Below are 24,433 nucleotides of genomic sequence, written 5' to 3'. Positions count from 1 at the left end.
AAAAAATGTGATGATTTTTACATAAAGAAATTTGTTTCCACAAACCATTTTGCTCAAAACCCTACTAAAGGAAAATGTTTCAACTACGGAAAGTATGGTCACTTAGTATAGACTATACTATAAAACTGGTAGGATGAAAAATAGGATAAATCAAGTAAACATTGATAACAATGCTAAAGAATAACTGATTCGTATTTTGGAATCAAGATCTTCTTAATCATCAGGTATCGATGAATTCAGTACAAGTGATTCTGGCTATCACTCTACTAGTGAAGAGTCTGATTCTCCTAATATTACATTTGGTTTAAAAATTCTTGCTGTAAAACCATTAATGTTCTCACCAAGGGTGAAGAACAAGAAAACCTTTTGATTGAAACCAAAACTAGTTTTAGTAAGAGAAGGTTGGGTTTTGATGGCTGCTTTGGTGGATGCAATTAGAAGAAAGGGGGGGTTGGCTTTGTTATGTAAGGAAGAAAATAATGTAGAAATCCATAACTACTCACAATGGCATATTAGTGCATGGATCAATGATACTGATGTTAATTTTAAGTGGCTATTAACTGGGATTTATGGCCACCCGGAAACAAGGAAAAGAAGAGATTCATGGAATTTATTGGCTAAACAGCAACCCTATGATCAAACTACGTGGTGTGTTGTGGGAGATTTTAATGAAATTACGTCTCAATTTGTGAAGCAGGGGTAGCTAAAGGGCTGAGCTACAAATGATATTGTTTAGGGAGGCTTTGGGAAACACCTTCTTGTATATGATTTGGGCTGTCAAGGGAACATATTTACTTGGAGTAACTAGCACACTGACTTCACCTTTACCAAGGAAAGGCTAGATAGAGTTGTAACAAGCTATTTAGAGTACTGCTACGGGTCCCGAATTCGGGACCCAAAAAATGTCCCAAATAGTGTAATTTTTTTCTTCTTTTTTCATGTATTTATTTAATCATCATAAACATTTTTAAAAACAAAATAAAAAATTCACAACATCATTAAAAAATATTTTTTTAATCATTCAGTAAAAAAAAAATCCCATTTGGGACATTTTTTGAGTCTCGAATTCAGGACCCAAAGCATTTCTCAACTACTTATGGATATCCCCATGTTCAAAGAATCTGTAGTGGAGGGGCTTGTTGCAAGGTCTCCGAATCACAAACCCCTACTAATACATATGGTTGTGCGTAACAAGACAGAACATAGAAGAATACGCTTGTTTAAGTATGAAGCTAACTGGGCCACTATGGAGGGTTGTGAGCAGGTAGTGGGAAAGGAGTTGATTAAGGGAGTAATGAATGAGTATCCTTTGAAGAGGATCCAAACGTCTCTCGAAGCTTGCAGTGGAGCTTTGGTTGAATGGAGTAAGAAGGTTGCAAGGGATTGTGCAAAGAAACTAAAGTATAAGTTTGAATAGCTAGACAAATTGCAAGATGCAAATGGGCCAATAAATGCCGAGAAGGCCAAACAATTAAGGTATGAGGTGGACGTGCTTTTAGAACAAGAGAACCTGAAGTGGAAGTAGAGGGCAAAAAGGAACTGGTTCATTCAATGGGACAGAAATAAGAAGTTTTTCCATGCTTGTGCATCTCAAAGAAGGAGGAACCTGATTAAGTCAGTGGTTGATGTTGAAGCTAGAGTAAGAGTGGGGCACAATGAAATTGCTGAAACTTTCATGCAGTATTTTGAAGGTATCTTTCAATCCACTTGGCCTACTAAGGAGGTGTTGTTAGAGTGCTTATATACAATGGAAGGGAAAGTTACTCAGGAAATAAATGAGAAGCTAGTAAGGGAGTTCACGAAGGAAGAAGTGGAAGCAACCATGTTTTAGTTAGGGCCATTAAAGTCTCCTCGGCCTGATGTCTTTGGGGCTTGCTTCTATCACAATTTATGGAATGTTGTGGGGGATGAGGTGTACAGTGTAGTATTAGCCTTCCTTAGTGGGGGTGAAATGGATCGGTCATTGAATCATACTTACATAGTGTTGATACCTAAAGTTAAAGACCATGTGTCACTTATTTATTATAGGCCAATTAGACTTTGCAATGTCTTGTATAAGGTCATTGCAAAGACTCTGGCAAATAGGTTGAAACTGGTCCTCGATGTTTTCATCTCCAGCACTCAGAGCTCTTTCATACCTGGTAGACTTATTTCTGAAAACAACTTGGTAGCCTATGAGGCCCTTCATACTATGAAGAAGAGGAGGTATGGGAAAGTGGGGATATGGCTATTAAGTTAGGCATATCAAAGGCATATGACAAGGTGGAATGGAGCTACTTGGAGGAAGTGATGAGGAGGTTGGGTTTTGATAATAGATGGGTTGCTCTGATAATAAATTGTGTCACTACAATCTCGTATGAAGTGTTGATAAATGGACAACCAGGAGGGAAGTTTAGACCTTCCAAGGGGCTTGAGTGTAAAAGGGTTGAGTAACTTGTTTAAATCTTCTGAGCAAAATGGAGCCATAAGGTGGGTGCTTGTGGTGGGGGGAGGAAATAGACTAACATATCTTTTGTTTGCTGACGATTGTGTTTTGTTTGGCAAGGCTAAACTGGACGAATGGAAAAAAAAATGGTTTGTTTGAACTGTATGAGCATTCCTCAGGACAATGCCTCAACAAATAGAAAACTCTTATTTTCTTCAGCTCTAACACTAAGGCACATGAACTGAGGTTAATTTAGAGAGAGTTGGGAGCAAGAGTCAGTGACTATTATGAGAAGTACCTGGGACTCCCAACTATGGTAGGCAGATCCAGATATAATACCTTTCGAGGTATTAAGGATACGATGTGGCAGCAAATAAATAATTAGAAGAACTAGTTCCTTTCCCCTTGGGTTAAGGAAATCTTCCTCAAGGCAATAATTTAAGTGATCCCAAATTACCATATGAGTGTCTTTAAATTGCCTGTTAAGTTGTGCAGAGAAATTTCAGCCATGATGGCGAGATTTTGGTGGGGTTTTAAGCAATATGACAATAAGATACAATGGTATAGTTGGGGTAGAATGGGGGAACCAAAAGACTCTAGAGGGCTCAGGTTCAGGAACCTAGAAGTATTTTAAAGGAGAAGTATTTTAAAAATGATGATTTACTACAGGCAAAGCTAGGCTCAGGGCCTTCTACGATATGGAGGAGTTTATGGAGTGCCCTTAATCTACTCAAAGAGGGACTTATATGGAGGGTAGGCAATGATAGAGACATCAAAATATGAGATGATAAATGGATCCCAAAGCCATCTACTCTTTGCTTGCAATCACCTGTGAAAAATTTTGAGAGCAAGTCTAGAGTTGAGGAGCTTATAGATGCTAAGGGGGGATGTTGGAAAGTTGGGTTAGTATGCAGTATACCCTTCAGTTTTCCTGGGCAAAGGGACAAGCTAATGTGGGGGTACACAAAGAATGGGCAGTTCAATGTAAAAACTGGATACCACTTGGAAATGGGAAGAAGGAGAACAGAGAAGGGTGAAGCTTCTAGTTGCCCAGTAAAGGGCACTTGCTGAAGAGCAATATGGGGCATGAATTCCCCAACTGTGATGAAGAATTTCATGTGGAAAGCTATCAATGACTGTTTACCCACGAGAGTGAACCAAACTAAGAGGAGAGTTACTGAGAATCCCTTGTGCCCTATTTGTGAAAGAGAGGAGGAATCAATATGGCATACATTGTGGAGTTGTGCTACTGCATCCGATGTTTGGGCTGACTCTATGAGTCTTGTTAAAAAATGGGCCAGTTCAAAAGGTGATTTTTTGAAGGTGTGCAAAAAATTGTCCTAGAACCTATAGTAGGATGGATTGGATGTTGTGGCATCCATCATGAGGGGGTTATGGACAAGAAGAAACAAGTTTATCTTTGAGAAGACTTTCTCTAGGGTGGTGAAGCAAGCAAGGGATAGTCTTGAGGAGTTTCAATAGGCACAAAGTAGTTCAATGGGGCTTAAAACTGATGGATGTACATATGAGTTTATGAGATGGTGGACACATTTTGACCCAATTTCAAATATTTTTTCTAACAAACTCAATGATGCTTTTAAATATTTTCCTATTGTTTACAAGACTAATCAGCATGGGTAGAAGTTCTCTGTTTCCCTTCACTTTGACAAGAAATCAAAGTTTCGTGGATCTTGAAGTGGAGTTATGTTAAGAAAAATGAAATACTTGCTCGCAATTGGTACGTCAAGTGGTGGAATAAATTTCCCCATACCCAAGATGCTATTGATAATGTTAAACGAGATTTTCCTCTCATCTTTCCAAATTTAGGAAGCATAGAGGATTTCCTTGTAGTTTTTCCTATTGCTAAAACTTTTGTTCAAGAGCCTAAATACCCTATTGTCGAAGGCAAAACAACAATCTGCTTCATCTGATAAATCAAGTAAATCTGCTAAGTCCAAGAATAAGTATGTTCTCTAAGGACTCAAGAAAAAAAAATTGATTTATCTGTTGAAGAAGTCCCTCCAGGACGATAATGATAATTCTAATAATGAGTTTAAGGTCTAAAGCCTCTGTTGATAATACTAATTATATGATAATATATTTGGACATAATCCAGAAATCACCCCAAGGCTATCTAGTTATTGAAACCCCATTCAAGAATGATGAAATTATTGATGTTCGTACAAACTAATAAAAATACTAAAGACCCCTGCTAAAGACCAATTGATTCCCACTACTAGTTGATGCTAAAGACCCTTGTATTTTTGCCTATACAAGGGTGTTTGACTTTGTTAAAAGACACAATTTTTTTTTTTTTTTTTTTTGGAGAATCCTTAGGAGTTTCAGAGCCTAAGAATCCTTCTCTTATCCTATTTTCTTGCTCTTCCTTTGTATGTCTCAAATATTTTCATGTATTAATGTTCATCTAAAATGAAGAACCTCAACTGTTTCAATTGCAAATTCGTGAGTATTCTGTGTATTTTATTTGGCTTACTTTCTTCCTACTTCAATTATTTACTACTTACTTACAACTTATGCTCCAGTCATCTGGTCCCGTTGGACTCTAGTTATCTGGTCCCAGTATTTAGTTATTTACTAAATTTTATTTACTTACTTGCACTATCACTTCAGTTATCTGGTCTTTTGACTCCAGCTATCTGGTCTCCCTTTGAACTCCAATCATTTGATCACTACTTTCTACTTCTTCTTACTTACTTGCTCCAAGCCCTCCACTTATATATATGCATATATACTTGTTGTGGTGAAGGTGATTAAACCTGCCTATAAATATTAAATAGGGAAAGATGCATAAGCAATCGAGTGAGTGAGAGAGACAGAATTACAATGTGTGGCACAAAGCAAACAGGTGATTGGAGAGAAGAAAGAGAGAGGGAGGGAGGAGGTGAGAATGAAGACAAAATGATGAGAATGTGAAGGCAAGAGTGAGAGCAAAAGGAAGAAGGAGAGAGTGAAAGAAGAAAGAGAAGAGAAGAAAAATAAAGAAACAGGGAAGCGATGCCTGCAGAGGAAAGAAATGGAGAAAAATAAAGAAAAATAAAGAATAGAAGGATTGGAAAAATATCGTCACTTGTGTAAGTGGGAACTATGCCAGTTTTATGAATTGGAAATGATGCACCCACCCACCGAGGATGCATCCCAACAAAAGCTACTAATTATCTCTTTTTTTTTTTTTTACTTAATTGTTAAGGAAGTGTTTTTAAATGAGTTTATAAATTTTTAAAGGGATTTAAAAATGATTGAAATAAACATAAAATAAAAAAGTGCATTTTGCACTTCTCGATGGGAATCCTCGAGGTTCGCTCTAGCAGGACTCTTTATGAACAAGCATATTGATTATTTGTTGATTATTATTTATTATATTATGGATCTGACTAACAATTTATATATTGATTTCTGTTTTGGATTCATGACTAATTGTTTGAACAATATTTGCTTCTTGATATTTATTTTATTATTACTTGTCATTCTGGCATCTGTATATTATTTATTCCAATAACTGAAAATGATTAAAATTGACTAATATGTGTCCTTTTTTTGTCACTCATTAAGTTGTTCATGCTCGTACAAATGCCAATACGTTAAGCTTGTCCCGATAGCAAAAGCTGATGGAATTACTGAGACAATGTTGGTGAATTTGTATAATTAAAAGACTCAACTAAAGATGTTCTAATCCTGAGATTAGTACCAGATCTGATTATGAACAATGCAATACATCCAATTGAGGGTGTAGTGCTTGGGAGAATGCATAACCTAAGGCTGGACACCACTAACCTATGCGCGCGATGACAAGCCTAGATGATGAACCATACATGCAGACTACAAAATACCAAGAATATCGTGAATAGTAAATAATGATAAATGTGAAAATTGGGATAAGGAAAGATAAAGATGAAAAGCGAGATTTTTTATAATTGCTGCATTAGTTTGTATTCTCTTTATGTGATCATAGCTCAAATATACATACTCGATTTTTGGTATAACTCAGTTAATAATTGTTGGATTATTGGAACCATACCTTTATTTGGATCAAGGCACATTTCTATTTTTTTATTGTTGCACAACCATTATTATCGGATAAATGTTTTTTATGCACTAACATCTGCTCAATGTAATATGCTCATTATAATTTGCTCATTTGTTCATACTACTACTGGCACTGGACCTTCTACTTCCTGAGTTGTTGAACTCACCCATTCTATTAGTATCTCAAATGCCATTAGTTATGAAGAATTACTGAAGGAATGTTCCTAAAGCACAATATGACTGTGACAGAAGCGACAATGAGATACTAGGGTAGTTGTAAGAGGAAGAATGAGCTTATATAGTAATGCATTGTTTACCATTTATTGATTTCGCTTATTGGGGGAAATATATGAGAGGAGAAAGTGAGAGATGCTTTTTAAGAGATGAAAAATATAGGGTTGGTGAGCAATGTTACTCTCTAGTGTGCTCACTTAGGTTGGCGAACACTATATAGTCGTCTTTGCTCACCTTGGTGCAAGATGCTTTTGCTCACCCTAGTATGAGAAATTTATGCACAATAATTCATAAGAATATCATTATTTTTTTTAAAATTTATTCTCATATGATAGTATTCCGAAAAATATAGTAATTATTGTCACGAATTCTAATCATCCTCCCAATGAGGATCCGTTTGGTGGCGTGACAGTCTACTAGGTTTGTTAAGAGGTGGCTTGAATTCAGATGGAACAGTACATGTGTCGTAGGTTCACTCGAGCGGAGGTTCACTCGGCTCGAGCGAAATCAGACAGAGAGCCTTGCTCAAGCATCGCTCGAGATTCAGCTTGAGCAATATGAAGACAGAGAGCTTCGCTCGACATTCGCTCGACATCCAGCTCGAGCGAATTCAGACAGAGAGCTTCGCTCGATATCCGCTCGACACCCAGCTCGAGCGAGTTCAGGCAGAGAGCTTCGCTCGACTCTCGCTCGACATGCAGCTCGAGCGGTATCCAAGTCAGAGAGCTTCGCTCGACCCTCGCTCGACACCCAGCTCGAGCGAGTTCAGCCAGAGAGCTTTGCTCGACTCTCGCTCAACTGTTGGCTTGAGCGAAGTGCAGAAAACCTACGTTCGCTCGACACTCGCTCGAGCCAATGTTCACAGAAGTGAATTTTACTGTTCCTATAAATACCAAACGGCGCCCACTTCTTCTAAAGACTTCAGAAATCACTTTTTTGTGTTGTTTTTTTGTGTTTTCTTGAGAGAGAAGTTTAGAGTGAGTTTTGGGAGATAACTTCCTTGTGAAGTTTTGTTGTATTCATCTGTACTCCATCTTTGTTGATAGTGAAATCTCCGATACCGACCCCACCAGTGGACGTAGGCTCATTTTGAGTCGAACCACTTAATTCTTGGTGTTCTTTCTGTGTGATTGTCATCAATTTCTTTTGTTTATTTCCGCTACTATACTTCGAGTTAGTCTTAGATATACAGTTATTGCCAACAAACTGGTATCAGAGCTTGGCTCAAACTGATCTGGAGGGATGGCTATGGCTAAGTTCGAAGTGGAGAAATTTGACGGTGAGAACAGTTTCAGTTTATGGCGCATCAAGATGAAGGCTTTACTGCGACAACAGAGCTTGTCAAAAGTACTAGAAGTGTCGGTATCTGACGATTCTCCGGCTCCTTCAAAAGAAGAATAAGAAAAGGTACATAGTACTATTCTTTTGTCACTATCTGATGGAGTTTTAAAAGAGGTTGCTGACGAGGAGACTGCAACTGGTCTCTGGTCGGCACTTGAGAATCTATACATGAAGAGATCTCTCACCAACCGTTGTTTCAAACTGTTTGTATTTGAAACAACGGTTATGCACTCTCAAAATGAAGGAAGGTACTCTTATTTCTGAACACCTAGATGAATTTAATAAAATCATTATGGATCTGAGGAATATAGATATTAAGCTTGAAGAAGAAGATCAAGCGTTAATTATCTTATGTTCATTACCCACATCTTTTGAAAACTTTGTGAATTTCATGTTGTATGGTAGAAGAAATACAATCCTTGGTAGATGTAAAGTCTGCTTTGAATTCTAAGGAGTTGAGGATTAAATTGAGTGTGAAGAACACTAATGAACAAGCTAGTGGCTTGTTTGTTAAGGGGTGCTCAAGCAGGGGTAGATCGAATGACAGGGGTTCAGTGAAGAATAAGGGGAAATCCAGGGGCAGTTCACAAACAACGTTTAGTAAGAAAAACGTCAAATGTCATTACTGCCATAAGTTTGGTCACTACAAGAATGAGTGTCCAAAATTAAAAAACAAAGAGGACGGCACTAGTTCCTCTAATGCCGTTAGTGTTGCTGATGACAGGTCTAACGACTCAGATCTGGTTCTAGCAATTAGTGACTCAAGTAGTCACTTTAGTGACAAGTGGGTCATGGACTCAGCTTGCACTTCATGACCCACTTGTCACTTTCCATATGTGTCTCAAAAGGGATTGGTTCACTAACTATGAATCAGTCAACTGAGGCTCCGTTCTGTTAGGGAATGATATGGCTTGCAGAATTGCTGGAATTGGTTCAATCAGAATTAAGATGTTTGATGGAATTGTCCGGACATTGTCTAATGTTCGACACATTCCAGAGTTGAAAAAGAATCTTATTTCTTTAGGTACTCTTGATTCTCTGGACTACAAGTACACTGGTGAAGGCGGAGCTATCAGAGTCAGTAAGGGCTCTATGGTTGTGATGAAAGAAGATAAGACAAATGATCTTTATTTCCTTCAGGGCTCTACAGTGACAGGTGCAGCTGCAGTATCTGTTTCAGATGTCACACGTTTATGGCATATGCGTTTGGGTCATATGAGTGAGAAGGGGATGTCAATTTTGAGTAAGCAAGGTTTGCTATGTGATCAAAAGATAGGGAAACTGGATTTCTGTGAACACTGTGTGTTTGAAAAATAGTGCAGGGTTCAGTTCTCTACAGGGGTTCACAGAACCAAAAGTTTTGTGGACTATCTTCATTCTAATCTTTGGGGCCCATCTTCCATCCCGTCAAAAGGTGGAGCTCAGTATTTGCTTACATTCATTGATGATTTCTCACGGAAGGGTTGGGTTTACTTTCTGAAGCAGAAAAGTGATGTATTTGTTAACTTCAAACAGTGAAAAGCTTTGATTGAAAATCAGAAGGGCAAGAAAATCAAGCGACTTCGCACTGACAATGGTATGGAGTTTTGCGGAGGTGAGTTTGATGAATTCTGCAGAAATGAAGGTATTGCCAGACATCGTACAGTTAGACATACTCCACAGCAAAATGGGGTAGCTGAACGGATGAATAGGACTCTCTTGGAGAGAGCTCGTAACATGCTTTCTAATGCAGGCTTGGCTAAGGATTTCTGGGCTGAAGCAATCACACAGCCTGCTTCTTGGTCAATCGTTCTCCAGCCACAGCGATTGGTTTGAAGACTCCGAATGAGGTATGGTCTGATACTCCTGCTGATTATTCAAATTTGAAAATTTTTTGTTGTCCTGCATATTTCTATGTTAATGATGGAAAACTTGAGCCAAGGGCAAAGAAGGGCATATTCATTGGGTATGCCAGTGGGGTGAAGGGATTTAGGTTGTGGTGTACTGATCCTAAATCACCCAAGTTTGTGATCAGTAGGGAGGTCACTTTTGATGAAAAATCCATGCTTAGTCCGAGAAAGGAGATTATTGAGTCTACAGGACAAGAACAAGATGTTAGAAAGCAGGTGGAGTTTTAGGTGGAAGCATCACAAGGGCTGCCCAGTGGCGCCCAAGATCATGCTATTGCAGATGAGCATAATTCTGATTCGAGTAGCGGCGCACAAGGAGAGCAAGACTACAATATAGCGACTGGTAGACAGAGGAGGCAGATTAGACCACCTCAGAGATATGCTCATGCAGATATGGTGATGTATGCTCTTACTACAACAGAGAATATTGTTGGTTAGGAGCCTTCCTGTTATTCAGAAGCTGTCAAGAGCGCAGAATCTGCACAGTGGTGCGCAGCTATGACTGAAGAGATTGAGTCTCTTCACAAAAACCAAACATGGGATTTGGTTCTGTTGCCAAAGAAGGTGAAGACTGTTGGCTGCAAATGGGTTTTCAAAAGAAAAGAGGAAATCCAGGGTGATACAGATGCAAGATACAAGGCACGCTTAGTTGCTAAGGGCTTCAGTCAGAGAGAAGGCATCGACTTCAATGAAGTCTTCTCTCCAGTGGTGAAACACAGTTCGATCAGATTGCTACTTGCTATAGTAGCATTGTATGACTTAGAGCTGCAGCAACTTGATGTTAAAACAGCGTTCCTACATGGTGAGCTTGAAGAGACCATTTATATGCATCAGCCAGAGGGGTTCATTGTTGAAAGTAAATAAGACTATGTGTGTAGATTGAAGAAATCTTTATATGGTTTGAAGCAGTCGCTAAGGAAATGGTATAAGCGGTTTGATTCCTTTATGATTGATCATGGTTATTTGAGAAGTAACTACGATAGTTGTGTTTATCATAAGGAATTATCTGATAAGTCTTTCATTTATTTGCTATTATATGTTGATGATATGCTTATTGCTGCTAGAAGCATATCTGACATTGGTTTGTTAAAGACCCAACTCAGAAATGAGTTTGAAATGAAAGACTTAGGTGCAGCAAAGAAGATTTTGGGGATGAAAATCTTGAGAGATAGGAAAGCTGGAAAGTTGTACGTGTCCCCGGGAAAGTACATTGAGAAAGTGCTTCAGAGATTTGGAATGTTTGATTCCAAACCAGTAAGTACACCACTTGCTACGCACTTTAAGCTTTCAGCTAGCCTATCTCCTCAGACAGATGAAGAGGACCAGTTTATGGCTAGTGTTCCTTATTCAAGTGTAGTTGGCAGCATCATGTATGCAATGGTTTGCACTCGTCCAGACATTTCACAGGCCGTGAGCGTAGTTAGCAGGTATATGGCTAATCCGGGTAAGACTCATTGGCAGGCTGTGAAATGGATACTCAGGTATCTGAGGGGAACCTTGAACTTTGGGTTAATATTTGATAGAGATGTCAATCTCAGTTCCAAAGTTACTGGTTTTGTTAATTCTGATTATGCTGGAGACTTAGATAAGAGAAGATCATTGACAAGTTAGGTTTTCACTTTGTGTGGGTCTGCTATTAGTTGGAAAGCAACACTGCAATCCACTGTTGCTTTATCAACTACCGAGGCAGAGTACATGGCAGCAGTAGAGGCTGTTAAGGAGGCCATTTGGTTGAATGGCTTGGTCAATGATTTGGGTTTACAGCAAGATGGGATCTCAGTATTCTGTGACAGTCAGAGTGCAATACATTTGACCAAAAATCAAATGTATCACGAAAGAACGAAGCACATTGATGTCAGGTATCATTTTCTCAGAGAGATTGTTACAGAAGGTGTTATACAGATTCTGAAGATTGCTACTACAGAGAATCCAGCAGATATGATGACTAAGCCAGTTGCAGTATACAAGTTCAAACTTTGTTTGGACTTAATCGGTGTTCGCATTTTGTAATTCCCGTAAGGGATTTGGTGGTGGGGATTGGTTTTGTGGTCAGAGGTTTTTTGTGTTTTGGCAGAGTTCAAGCCAAGGTGGAGATTTGTTAAGAGGTGGCTTGAATTCAGATGGAACAGTGCATGTGTCGTAGGTTCGCTCGAGCAGAGGTTCACTCGGCTCGAGCGAAATCAGACAGAGAGCCTCGCTCAAGCATCGCTCGAGATTCAGCTCGAGCAATATGAAGACAGAGAGCTTCGCTCGACATTCGCTCGACATCCAGCTCGAGCAAATTCAGACAGAAAGCTTCGCTCGATATCCGCTCGACACCCAGCTCGAGCGAGTTCAGGCAGAGAGCTTCGCTCGACTCTCGCTCGACATGCAGCTCGAGCGATATCCAAGTTAGAGAGCTTCGCTCGACCCTCGCTCGACACCCAGCTCGAGCGAGTTCAGGCAGAGAGCTTCGCTCGACTCTCGCTCAACTGTTGGCTTGAGCGAAGTGCAGAAAACCTACGTTCGCTCGACACTCACTCGAGTGTTTGCTCCAGCCAATGTTCACAGAAGTGAATTTTACTGTTCCTATAAATACCAAACGGCGCCCACTTCTTCTAAAGACTTCAGAAATCATTTTTTTGTGTTGTTTTTTAGTGTTTTCTTGAGAGAGAAGTTTAGAGTGAGTTTTGAGAGATAACTTCCTTGTGAAGTTTTGTTGTATTCATCTGTACTCCATCTTTGTTGATAGTGAAATCTCCGATACCGAACCCACCAGTGAACGTAAGCACATTTTGAGTCGAACCACTTAATTCTTGGTGTTCTTTCTGTGTGATTGTCATCAATTTCTTTTGTTTATTTCTGTTACTATACTTCGAGTTAGTCTTAGATATACAGTTATTCCCAACAAGGTTGCCATGAGTTGCTCCTAGCCTGAGGTAGCCCTACGATCTACGTGATATATAGGTGGTATGCCATGTGGCATATGGCATTAGAATATTTAACTGCTTACTAATATATTACAAATGGTAAGATCAATTTTATTAATCTTAAAATGACATTAATTAAAAATCTCAATTGAGAAACACGAGTAGCAATTTTAATTTAGCGAAAACCATAAGAGCTGACTTTGTATTCATCCTCTTTAAAAAGGTAAACCTATAAACTATTCTATTTGATGTATTGAAATTCCCAAGAAATTTTGTTTGAATTCTAGGACGGACGTGAATTTTGTGGAGGCAGAAAACGGTGGGTCTTAAATAATTAAAATCTCAATAAATGTTAAGGATTTGCGTCTATCTTTGAAATAAGAGTTTTAGGAGATCCACTCTACCATTGGATTTTAGACAATATCTTTGAAACACACCAATAGTTTACTCAGTTTTTCTCATCATTATTCATTTTCTCATCATATTCTCATCATCCTATAGTATTAGATGATAGATTCACAAATAAAATATAATAAATAGTCTCCAATTATTTAATGACACATCATGAAACAATATAAAGGATAGTTTGCTAGTCTTTTATAAAACATCATGAAAGAAAATCTTAGGAAGAAAAGAAGACAAAAAGAAAATAAAAAAAATCACGGGGGTCATGTGAGATTTATTTATTAATGCGTCAAAGATTCCACAATTATTGATATTTTCTAAAACAACATTATTGGTGGGCAAAAATAGTGAATGTGCTAATTCTGAATAAGAGCTGCATATAAGAGTTGATTCCATGTATCAGGTACCCCAGGTAGGCACCAATGGGTGCAATCCATGAGCCTGTGAGCGCGGCCGTGCCCATGGTAGAATGACGGATGTCCATCTTTACGTAGCTGTGATAGGGTTGTAACCTTGAGCAAGTGGACTGGCCTTGAGATAGTCCTTATCACTTTCTCTGCCACTAGCTCTGCAGGATGTGGACCTCCTGGATAATTTGAACCAGCCACCGGTTTTGCTTGTCCTTCACATTGATTTGCACTTGCTTCCCCCCAAAAGCTTCCACTGATTCCATAAAACATACAAAATTCATAACATTTTCGACCATCAGCTAGCTTCACAAAGTGACCAGTGAATGTTTTCTTCTCCCATTTCGCTTCCCAACATTTCATTGCTAGTGTTATTTTTTGTAGTTTTTTTTTTCTTTACTTTTTCTATGGCCTCTGTTCTTGATTTTACAAGTGTTATTTTTTTTTTTTTTGTCTTCTACTAAAAATGACTTTATTTCAGTCTTGAGCCTAATTTTTTTTTTTTTCCATAGAACTGAAAAATTGAGAAGAAAAATCATTACTAAGAGAAGAAAAAGAAAGATGTTCCGATCCAGTCAAAAAAGCAAGAGAAAAACCCAGGGATTAGGCATGCCTCTGGCTTTTTTGTTCCAACCGAGAGAAAAAAAAGCAAGAGATTAGGGCCTAAAAGATGGGAGAGGACATGTAGGGTAAGAGTTGTCAAAAAGCAATTAGGTGTTTATAATCCGCTATTAGTAGAATTACTTATTCCCTCAAGAAAATGGAAAATGTTAATAAATTGTGTAGAAATAACGAGAGAATCATTTTGGTTTTGGAGGAAGTAGGGGTGTAAAAAAAAATGGAAAAATTAGCTGAATCGGATTGGATTGGACCGGTTTGTCAACAGTTCAGTGTGATACCGGTTTTCATATTTTGAAAATCGGTTCATCCAATATATTTATAATTTTTTATATTATATTATATATATTATATACTAAATTACTAATTAATATAACATCAAATTTTAATCTTAAACATAAACATTAATATTGAGTTATTAATATAAACTTACTTTTGATATATATACATGTATATAGATATCAATGATAAATATATTTTTGGCATAATAAATTATAGTATATTTATATATATATTCTTTTTATAAATACATTTTTACAAATTTGATCTTATATACTCATATAAAAAGTCAAGAACTTAGACAGACTATAGTTATATTCAATTCTATACTAGTATGTGTTAATTATTATAAAATAATATATTTATAAAATAATATAAATAGATTAATAGTTTAGTATATATAAACATCATATTTTTACTAACATAGATAATCTGTAAAATCGAAAAAATCGGACCAAAAATAAAAAAAATTTAAAGTTTTAGTTTTGATAATAAATCGGTTCTGTATCAATTCTTAAATTTTTAAAACCGATATATACTGATTCGATTCTAAAAAATATATAAAATCGAACCTAACAAAATCGGTTACATCCCTGAGAGATAGCTATAAATATTCTATAGGGTACTTACTTTGAATGATCCGGAGAAACACCTTGAAAGAAGACCTTGGTTTTCAGAGGGTCCACATTTGAGTCAACCCATTTAGCCCATGTTTTCAACCCTTTCTCGAATGCAACCAAACGTTCCATATCTTTGTACGTCTTACTTCCTTCTTCAATAAAATCCCATCTGCAACAGTTTTGTCTAAAACTAATTACTCAAGCAAAGATATAGAGGACTAATATTTCATGCATGCTCGAAAATTATAAATTAAAAAAAAAGTACGTCTTAATTAAATGTATTGATAAATATTATAGGGCTCCTAGCTAGCTAGATCTAGCTACGTACCGTTGTTTTCTTCCTGTACGAGTCCACCAATGCCATGAATTGAAAATCAGTACGTCGTTGCCAGTCCATACCTTGGCGCCTTCATCGACTGAGTCCAGTTTAAGAACCCTCCCAATGCTTTCCCGTACAATATCGACTATAAGTGCGTGGCGGTAAAGGGACAGCTTAACATTGTATTCCTGTGAATTAATGTAGTATATATGATGATGAATTCTCGGTACTTTTAATTTCTGCCTTTACGTGCTTATTAAAAATTTTTATAAATATATATTTAAAATAAAATATGACTGAAAAAATACAAAAAGATGAAGACTACAAATTAAAAGTAATTCTACATATAACAGTGAAATACGTAAACGTCACGTAATCGCTTTGAAAATGAGTAAGGTCTACTATTAAAAAATTAATTTTTTTCATGTAGATCTCATGTTTTTATCATTTTTTTCAAAAAGATTACACGACAGTTGTATAATTCATAATTATAAATATTTTTTCTCATAAATTAAATTTTAAATTCCTTCTATCTTTTTCGTTTTTTCTTTTTTAAATCTTTTTAGAGACCACATTATAATATCACATCAAAAAAATAAAATAAATAATAAAAATTAGGGTACCATTTCTCCTTTTCCAATTCACCCATTTCTATATTGAACGGATGTAACACATTATAACCACTAGTTTTTGTATTTTATTATAATTTTTTTTACGTCAAAACGGTGTGGCGACCTTTATCAAAGTAAAGATGTATTGCTCCCACCCTGTACTCTATCAAGTGACATGGGTACTCTATTACTTGATTTCATATATATATATAGAGAGTAGCCGTGTACACTCAGTCTAAATTAAGATTATATGATGCCGATGGATCGATGGGTTTATTTAGACACATATTCTATTTGTTGTTACCAAAATATGTATTACTTTGTTTATTGGTGATTGGTAAGTAGACTCAACATTGTTTCTAATATAAATAAATTTATTGATAAAACGTTTTCGTTATTATTAGAATCAACCTCAAAATGAAAACAAATCCTTGGAATTATCTCCAATACATTGAAAGAAAGATGTTGGGTTAGGCGTGCTACCCAACCCATAATATGAATGGGTAGCATTGCCTCTCCGCCCCCACCTCGGCAAGGTGGAAAATCTCCACCCCGCTCCTATCTTCGCTCAACCACCTGACCTCCCGTCCTCTTTAGACGGAAGGGCAAATTTTTCATCCCCAACAATTTGACCTCTAGATTCCAAACCCCAAATTCGCAAATACAACACAAAAATGCATATCCAAAGCTTAAATTACAGGCCTAATTGACGCAAATATATAGATCTAAACAAAAATACACATATCCAAAAAGATATATAAATGTAATACCCGATTGATTAATTAAGCTTAATAAATAAGATCCTATTAAACAACTTGATTATAATCTAGATCTATATCTTAAATATCATTTTAAAACTAATAACATATATATAGATAAATAATAGTTAGCCTATAAATTTTAACTGTCGGAACTTAGTACCTTTATTTTTATGTATAAAATGCAACTTCGGAACTCGGGTTTAAGGAATGCTTAGAAACCCGAGCATATATAATGGCTGGAAAAAGTTGAGCATACTAGGCTATATTGTGAGTATGGGTGTAAATTGATCCGGTCCGGTCAAGAAAAGATGGAGGTGTGGGATGGAAAGAAAAAAATTGTTAGGGTAGAATTAAGATTTTTTTGAAGTATACATGTGACCTCGATGGGTAGGTAAAAACGTCCCAGGAAGGCCGGTATCCCACCTGAGCCTTGCTCTAGTATTTTAATTAGGTCATCCACCCCTGTCCTTGGGGTAGGTGACCCTCCATCCACCCGTAGGTTCAATGATCATTTAATATTAATGCTCGATTTGGATTTAAAAATCACTCTAACTCATCTCATTTCATCTTATCCCATCATTACAATTTTTTTAAATTTTCATATAAAATATAATAAACAATTTAACCTTTTCAAATCTCAAAATAATAATAATATTAAAAATAATATTCTAATAACATTTTATTCAACTTTCATTTAAAACCATCTCATCTCATCTCACTATCCAAACCTCACCAAATTAATGCATGTTGGCAGCTTAATTAGATCTAGTATTTCAAAGACCAATCATTGCAATTGGCAATTGCCTATTGGTACAATATAGATTGTAATCATAAAGAAGATGCATGTGCGGGGTAAGTCTCTAGCCTAACATTCCTGATTTCTTTGCAATACTCGAATAAATCATGATATATAGCTGAAGGCGTACGTGCACCCTTGTCCTAATATTTTCACTTGTTCAGATTTTTCAGATTGATCTCATCAAACTTGTAATGCTGCTATGCAAAACTACCTTCGGGTTTATTCACATGCATAGAGAAACAGAGTAGAACCCGTGCGACGACTCTCCTTTTATAAAGGAAGTAAATATTTATAAATTATGATTACTATCAAATTTAGAATTTCCACATGTTTTCTTTTATTCTCCTTAAAGAAAACATGTTTTCTTTTCCACATGTTTTCTTTTATTCTCCTTAACTTACAAACTGTACTGATATGCCTAGACATATATATCTAATTCGCCAGCCATACCAAAGCAACGAATCTAGACATATGCTCTAATAAAGTAATGTTACATATAGTCGTAGAATATGTAAGCGTTGTATAATTATTTTGAAAAGAGTAGGGTCTATTATTAAAAAATTAATTTTTTTTTTCATGTGAGTCTCGTATTTACTCACTTCTTTCAAAACGATTGTACCGCACTTGCACACTACGCGACTACAAATATCATTTCTTGTTCTAATATAACTCCAAAAACAACTGCTAAAATTACACGATCTGTTTTTTCAAATAATTAACAAAAACATTACCGGCACTATAATTTTCTACTATATATATAATAAGCGAACCTCTGCATTTTGGCACAAAACAATTAACTATTAATATTACTTGTTGTATTGAATTGTACAGGAACTAAGATATTACAACAACATGCATGGTTTTTGGCAGCGACTAATATGGCGCTGCAACAGAATCGATAGTAATGAGAATTTTTTTGCAATATGATGACACATGATTTTTACGGTGATCTAAAAGCTGCCGCAAAAAGGTGTTGTTTTTGTTTTTGCAATCGGATGGCGGAACGTTAATTGTCGTTTATGGGCTAATTCCAAACTAGAAATGGTTGGCTTAAAAAATATGCAGCGCAGAAATATATATAGATATTGTAGTAAAAGCGAGAAGAGGTTAGAAAATGATAATTAATAAATCTAACCGGGAAAGTGAATGTGGAGATATCTGATCCAAAAGCCCTGAATAAGGTGTAGTTAGCCTCTGGTACAGCTGTATGAAGCATGCAATTGAGTGACATCCATTGGTTCATGCTCAACGAGTCCCCCACAAAGATTACGCTCTTCCCTCTCAGCCTCTTCAACAACTCTCGACCATCGAATCTACATCAACAAATTAAATTGCATGTGAACCATTTTTTTTTTTTTTTTGTCTTATTTCTTTCTTTCTTGTTTCACTGCTAATTAATTGTGAGGATGAAAGCAACTTAAGATATTCCAACAAATTTGTCTCTATTATAAGAAATATTCAAGAATCAAGCCTCCTTTGATGCATGCATATCATGACATGAATATATATATATATATACATATATATATATATATATGTTGATGCATTTGTCCGACGTGGCCGAAGCCAAATAATATATACGGTGGAATGGTCCATAATAGTGACTAGGACATTGATATGGTATTCGAATTATCATCCATAGAATAAATGATAAATAAAGTATTAATAGTGACTAGGGCGTTGAAATGGCATTCGAATGATCATCCATAGAATAAACGATAAATAAAGTATTAATAGTGACTAGGATGTTGATATGGCATTCGAATAATTATCATCCATAGCATAAATGATAAATAAAGTATGTAAAACATAAATAAAGAGAGAAAGATAGAGATTTACGTGAGTCGTTCAAGTGACCTCAAACATCCCTTGGACATATATAGTCTTTATGTCAAATAAGGTAAATCTGATCTATGTCTCATTTTATTTATGTTTTATGTGCTAATTTATCGATTAATTTCTTGATGAGCACGGCACTTTGGCCTTCGGTCAGCCAGAAGTTAATTATCGCATCAACATATATATATATATATATATATATACACACACACACACACACATATATATTAGCTTCTAAATCAACATATACATACTTCCATAACAATATTGTTACGCAACACTAATTTGTTCAGTCGAAATAAGTACGTACTGTCTCTTTCAATTGAAATAATTTATTGACATTTATGAGAGCGATCGAGGGAGATCAAAGCCCAAAAATAAGAACTTAATTTTAACAAAAATCTTAGTTATGCGTTGCAGAAAGCTGGAATGACGTTTCTCGACGCCAGCTTCATGCATCATCCGAGAAAAGAGTGAAACAATCCAGAAACTCGATCTTAAATAAGCAAGAAAATTAGCAAACATCTGGAACGTATATTTATAAAATCATCTGATGAAAGTGGATATAAAAGCAGCAATTAGGAATCAAGCATGCATGAAGCCTACAAAAGAAAGGAGACAGAGCGCCAAAAGAGAGGTAATTGCCTGGGTAAGTTGCAGCCAGTAGGCTGCCATCTATATTTGAGATATTCTTTGTCTGGACGCCCATTCTTTTGGCAATTGAACTCCTTCTCCATGAATGGACAGCTTGATGAATCATAAAGAGGATATGACTCATCCCGAACCCAGCTTCCTTTGTAAAAGTCACACCCACAATTCCCTTGGTGCAAGAGAGATATGAGTAGCAGTACTACTGCTCCAACAAAATAAGAAGCACCCATGAGAGAGAGAGCTAGAGAGAGAGAGTTGGTGAAACTCACAATGAATGTGATTCTGAATAAATATATGTAGGAAAGATGCGAGGGTGTGTATATAGTAGTGAATATTATGCACGTGTCATTCACTAATAAATCTTTAGTGGCAATTATTTTACAAACGGCCTTAATTAACCTCTTTTTCTATCACTTATGGAGCTCTTCGTTGAAAATATTTTTAAGCTGTCGATCTTTACCTCTTAATTACTGGTTTTTTTCGTAAGCTTTACTCACCCTAAATCATTTTTCAAACCACAATTGAGCACAAAAACTCATGTATTAATATTATTGATGATTTTTTTTTTTTTTTTTTTTGAGAAGGTATCGAACTCCAGACCTCTATTATCGAAGCTGGGGGTTCTGCCGACCAAATCACATGTCTTTGGCAATATTATTGATGATTGGTGAAACTTCGATACCTGGCCCTTTCACTTATATATATATATAACTCGATCATAATAAATTTGTAAATACCATACCCCTTATTAATATATTGCTTCTTTGTAATATAATGTTTGTTGGTTATTAGCCATAATTTTTTTTTTTTTTGGAAGAAAACTTGGGCTGTATATATAAAACATAAACTTTGTTTAATAGTTAGTGAAAAGTTGCTGTCATTTACGTATGACTCTTTAGCGAGAATTAAGTGGCAAATACTCCTTAATTCTGATCTCTATGCACTCCAATTATTTTTCTAAAACCTTCGATCGGGTAAAACGATCTGTGTAAGTACTAGTACAGTGCATCTAATCCAAACTTATAGTACCTCTTCTTCAGTGATGTTAATTATGATTAACATGTAAAACCTGTCCAAAGGCCTAGCCAAGCAATACAACTCTAGAGTTTTTATCCGAACTTTAAGACTGAAAGTGAGAGACATATGAATTAGATCTTATAATATTTATTAAACATTTAATGTTGTCCGAAAAGTTTAGTACTACTCGAAGTATATATTATTATAAATGCCGAAGGGCCTAAATTATGTCTATTTTTCTCCTATTTTAGACTCTAGAGTTTATATAGGAACTGTAGATGATCTGAATCCAATAATCATGTACCCATTTTTTTCAAAATGAAAAAAGAAAAAAAAAACAGAGAGCAAATAATTACTAAATTATGATCTCCCAATCATGCATGCCTGACCATAGAGAAAGCAATATTGTCACTATACTCTGGCCGCCTAAACATCTCATAAATACCCGTACATATAATCATTCATCTTTCAAATGAAATTATGATGATGATCATCATGATCTAGTGCTGCAACACATACTTTACAAATTGTGATTAGATGAGAGTAAGTTATACCATGCACTCTCCTTAATTTCAAGTTGCGCGCGAACTACTATATTGTCCAACTGATGGATTCTTTCCAACTGCTGCGGTTGGATGGTTTCTTTCCGACACGTATGGACCCAACGCATGCATAATAATACCCCTCCGAATGACATTAGAGAATGAGATGATGCTCAACAATCTTGAGCTTCGATCACCACCTCACGGACAAAATTAATGTACAATTAATGAATCCTATATATATAGGAGACGTACGATTCAATAAGATCAACGAAATTAACTTGGCTTGTGTATTTTAAGTACTTATCATTGATAGCAAGCAAAAGGATCATGATATATATATATATATAGCATGTCAAGAAAATGAGAAATTATCTTCTTACACCTAACCCTTTTATGCTAGGTGCTAGGCCATCTAGCTACCTCCAAGATGCTGCATGTCTCTCCAATGCGTTTTTACATTATATATATATATATAAATTTTCACTTAATTTTGTCAGGGTCACCCAACCACTAAAGGCGCGATAGTCACTTTTAGGATCGATTGACACATTTCCTTTTCGATACTTTTAGTAGTTGTTATCCATATAATTGATCGATCTGATCTATCCTCTAAAAAAAAAAAAAAAGAACTCTACGATATAAAGAGATTTAGTGTGGCCTACGTGCATAAGATGATTCATTTCACATATTATTATGGGTGGTAAACAAATTAGATGATGACTACTTGTATCTCTTGACGATATATCAATTGTTAATGTATCCGTGATAATTTGGTGTTCATGTTAATATAAATAAATTAATAGTCTCTAATGAACATGATGATATTGGCATATATATATATATTCTAACCTATATATATATATATATATATATATAGCTAGGTTAGAATATAATTCTTTGCAAGGTATTGAAAAAAATTTATTTTTATTTTATTTTTATTTTGGGAATGCAAGAACGACCTTATAATAGAGTTTGAGGAATTTACAACTTCTAGCATCATAGATTCATGCTAAAACACCCATCAAGGGCGGTGGTTGGTCAATAGGAAGAAGTTTATGGCAATGCCAATAAATGATCAACGTTGCCACCGCCTTAGGATGATCTTCTCAAGTTCTTGCCCAAAACTGAGAGCCTCAAGGAGAAAAGAAATACACATAAAATGGGTCTACAATATTTGTTGCTTATTTAATATTACCTGAAATACATATGTGTTGGGTTTGTGAAGCCTAGTTTGTGACTCGAGAAATGCCAAACAGAAAATTCGCTCGATGTTTGTGCGCGCAACAAGCCACTCGAGTGAACTTCAAATAGAGAGTTCGCTCGACAGTTTGCTTGAGCAAGACTTAGGCAGAGAGTTTGCTCGAGGCTCACTTGATACTCCGCTCAAACAAATAACCCCACAATTGTTTTTCTAGGGTTTTTGTTGCATGCCTAAATCTTTATATGTTCGTACGGTGTGTGGAACAGAGGAGAAGTACATAACAGAGAAAAATAGAGAGGCAGCCCTAGAGAGACTCTGTGTGTGAGAGAGAGAAATTGTATTGCTAGAGTGTATTTTGACTTTCCTCTGAATAAAATCCTCTAGAACTCCGTAGATGTAGGCATGTTGCCGAACCATGCAAAAATTTGTGTCATGTGTGATTGATTCTTGCGCTTGTCTTTACTTTTCTAGTATCGTTTTTTGCAACAATTGGTATCAAGAGCCTATATTCGGATATAACGGATAACAATGGCAAGAAAAGAAGTGAAGGCTAGAATTGAGAAGTTTGATGGCACAGACTTTGAGTACTGGAGGATGCAGATAGAGGATTATCTCTATGGGAAGAGACTTCATCTTTCTTTATTTGGGAAGAAGTCAGACAACATGGAAGATGCTGATTGGAACCTATTAAATCGACAGGTCCTAGGGGTTATTTGGCCGACCCTATCAAGATCATTTTCACACAACATTATTAAGAATAAGACCACAACAGATCTTATGGTGGCCTTGTCTGGAATGTACGAGCAGCCGTAGGAGAATAACAAGAAACTATTCAATCTAAGATGTCAAAAGGTACGTTTCTTTCCCAACATCTAAATGAGTTTAATATTATCACAAATCAATTGTCGTTAGTCGAAATTGAGTTTGATTATGAGATTTGTTCATTGATCCTGTTAGTGCCATTCTCGAATAGTTGGGAGACCATGAAAATGCTTGTGAGTAATTATGCCGGTAAGATGAAATCGAAATAAGTTGATTTTCGAGATCTGATTATTACTGAGGAAGTGCACAAAAGAGATCCTGGTGAGATCTCAGTTTCTGGGGTCTACCTTGAACGTTGACACTCGGGGCAAGGGACGTGATAAGTCAAGTCCAGGAACAAGGGCAGAAGAAGTCAAGGTCTAGACATCACATCACTTGTTCCAACTGTGGAGAGGCAGACCACTTCAAAAGAGACAGAAAGAATCTAAAGAAGACTGAGGATGACACAACGAATGTTGTATTTGAAGAAATAAGAGATGCTCTACTTGTTGCAATTCATAGTCCGGCTGATGATTAGTTTTTGGATTCAGGGGCTTCATTTGACACAACTACTCATCGAGAGATCATGCAAGACTATATTGCTAGTGATTTTCAGTAAGTTGTATATGGTAGATGGAAAAGCACTGTATGTAGTGGCAGAAGGTATTGTATACAAGTTATTTACTATAAGGAGAGACAACATTGTGGTGGGGTACCA

General features: G+C 36.3%; 1 protein-coding gene across 1 annotated transcript; it reads right to left on the bottom strand.

Annotated features, from left to right (window-relative positions):
• Positions 1-13,492: 13,492 nt before the first annotated feature.
• Positions 13,493-20,433, bottom strand: LOC108979143 (protein trichome birefringence-like 43). Its single transcript, XM_018949739.2, has 5 exons — positions 20,146-20,433; positions 18,797-18,974; positions 15,500-15,678; positions 15,182-15,340; positions 13,493-13,910 (listed from the first exon to the last, which is right to left on the bottom strand). The coding sequence occupies exons 1-5, from the start codon at positions 20,379-20,381 to the stop codon at positions 13,604-13,606; spliced, it is 1,059 nt and encodes a 352-aa protein (XP_018805284.1). The 5' UTR covers positions 20,382-20,433; the 3' UTR covers positions 13,493-13,603.
• Between the last annotated feature and the right edge of the window lie 4,000 nt (positions 20,434-24,433).

This window comes from Juglans regia, chromosome 1 (genome assembly GCF_001411555.2).
Source record: "Juglans regia cultivar Chandler chromosome 1, Walnut 2.0, whole genome shotgun sequence".
In the NCBI taxonomy this organism is placed as follows: Eukaryota; Viridiplantae; Streptophyta; class Magnoliopsida; order Fagales; family Juglandaceae; genus Juglans; species Juglans regia.
This window is presented reverse-complemented; position numbering and strand designations above follow the sequence as displayed.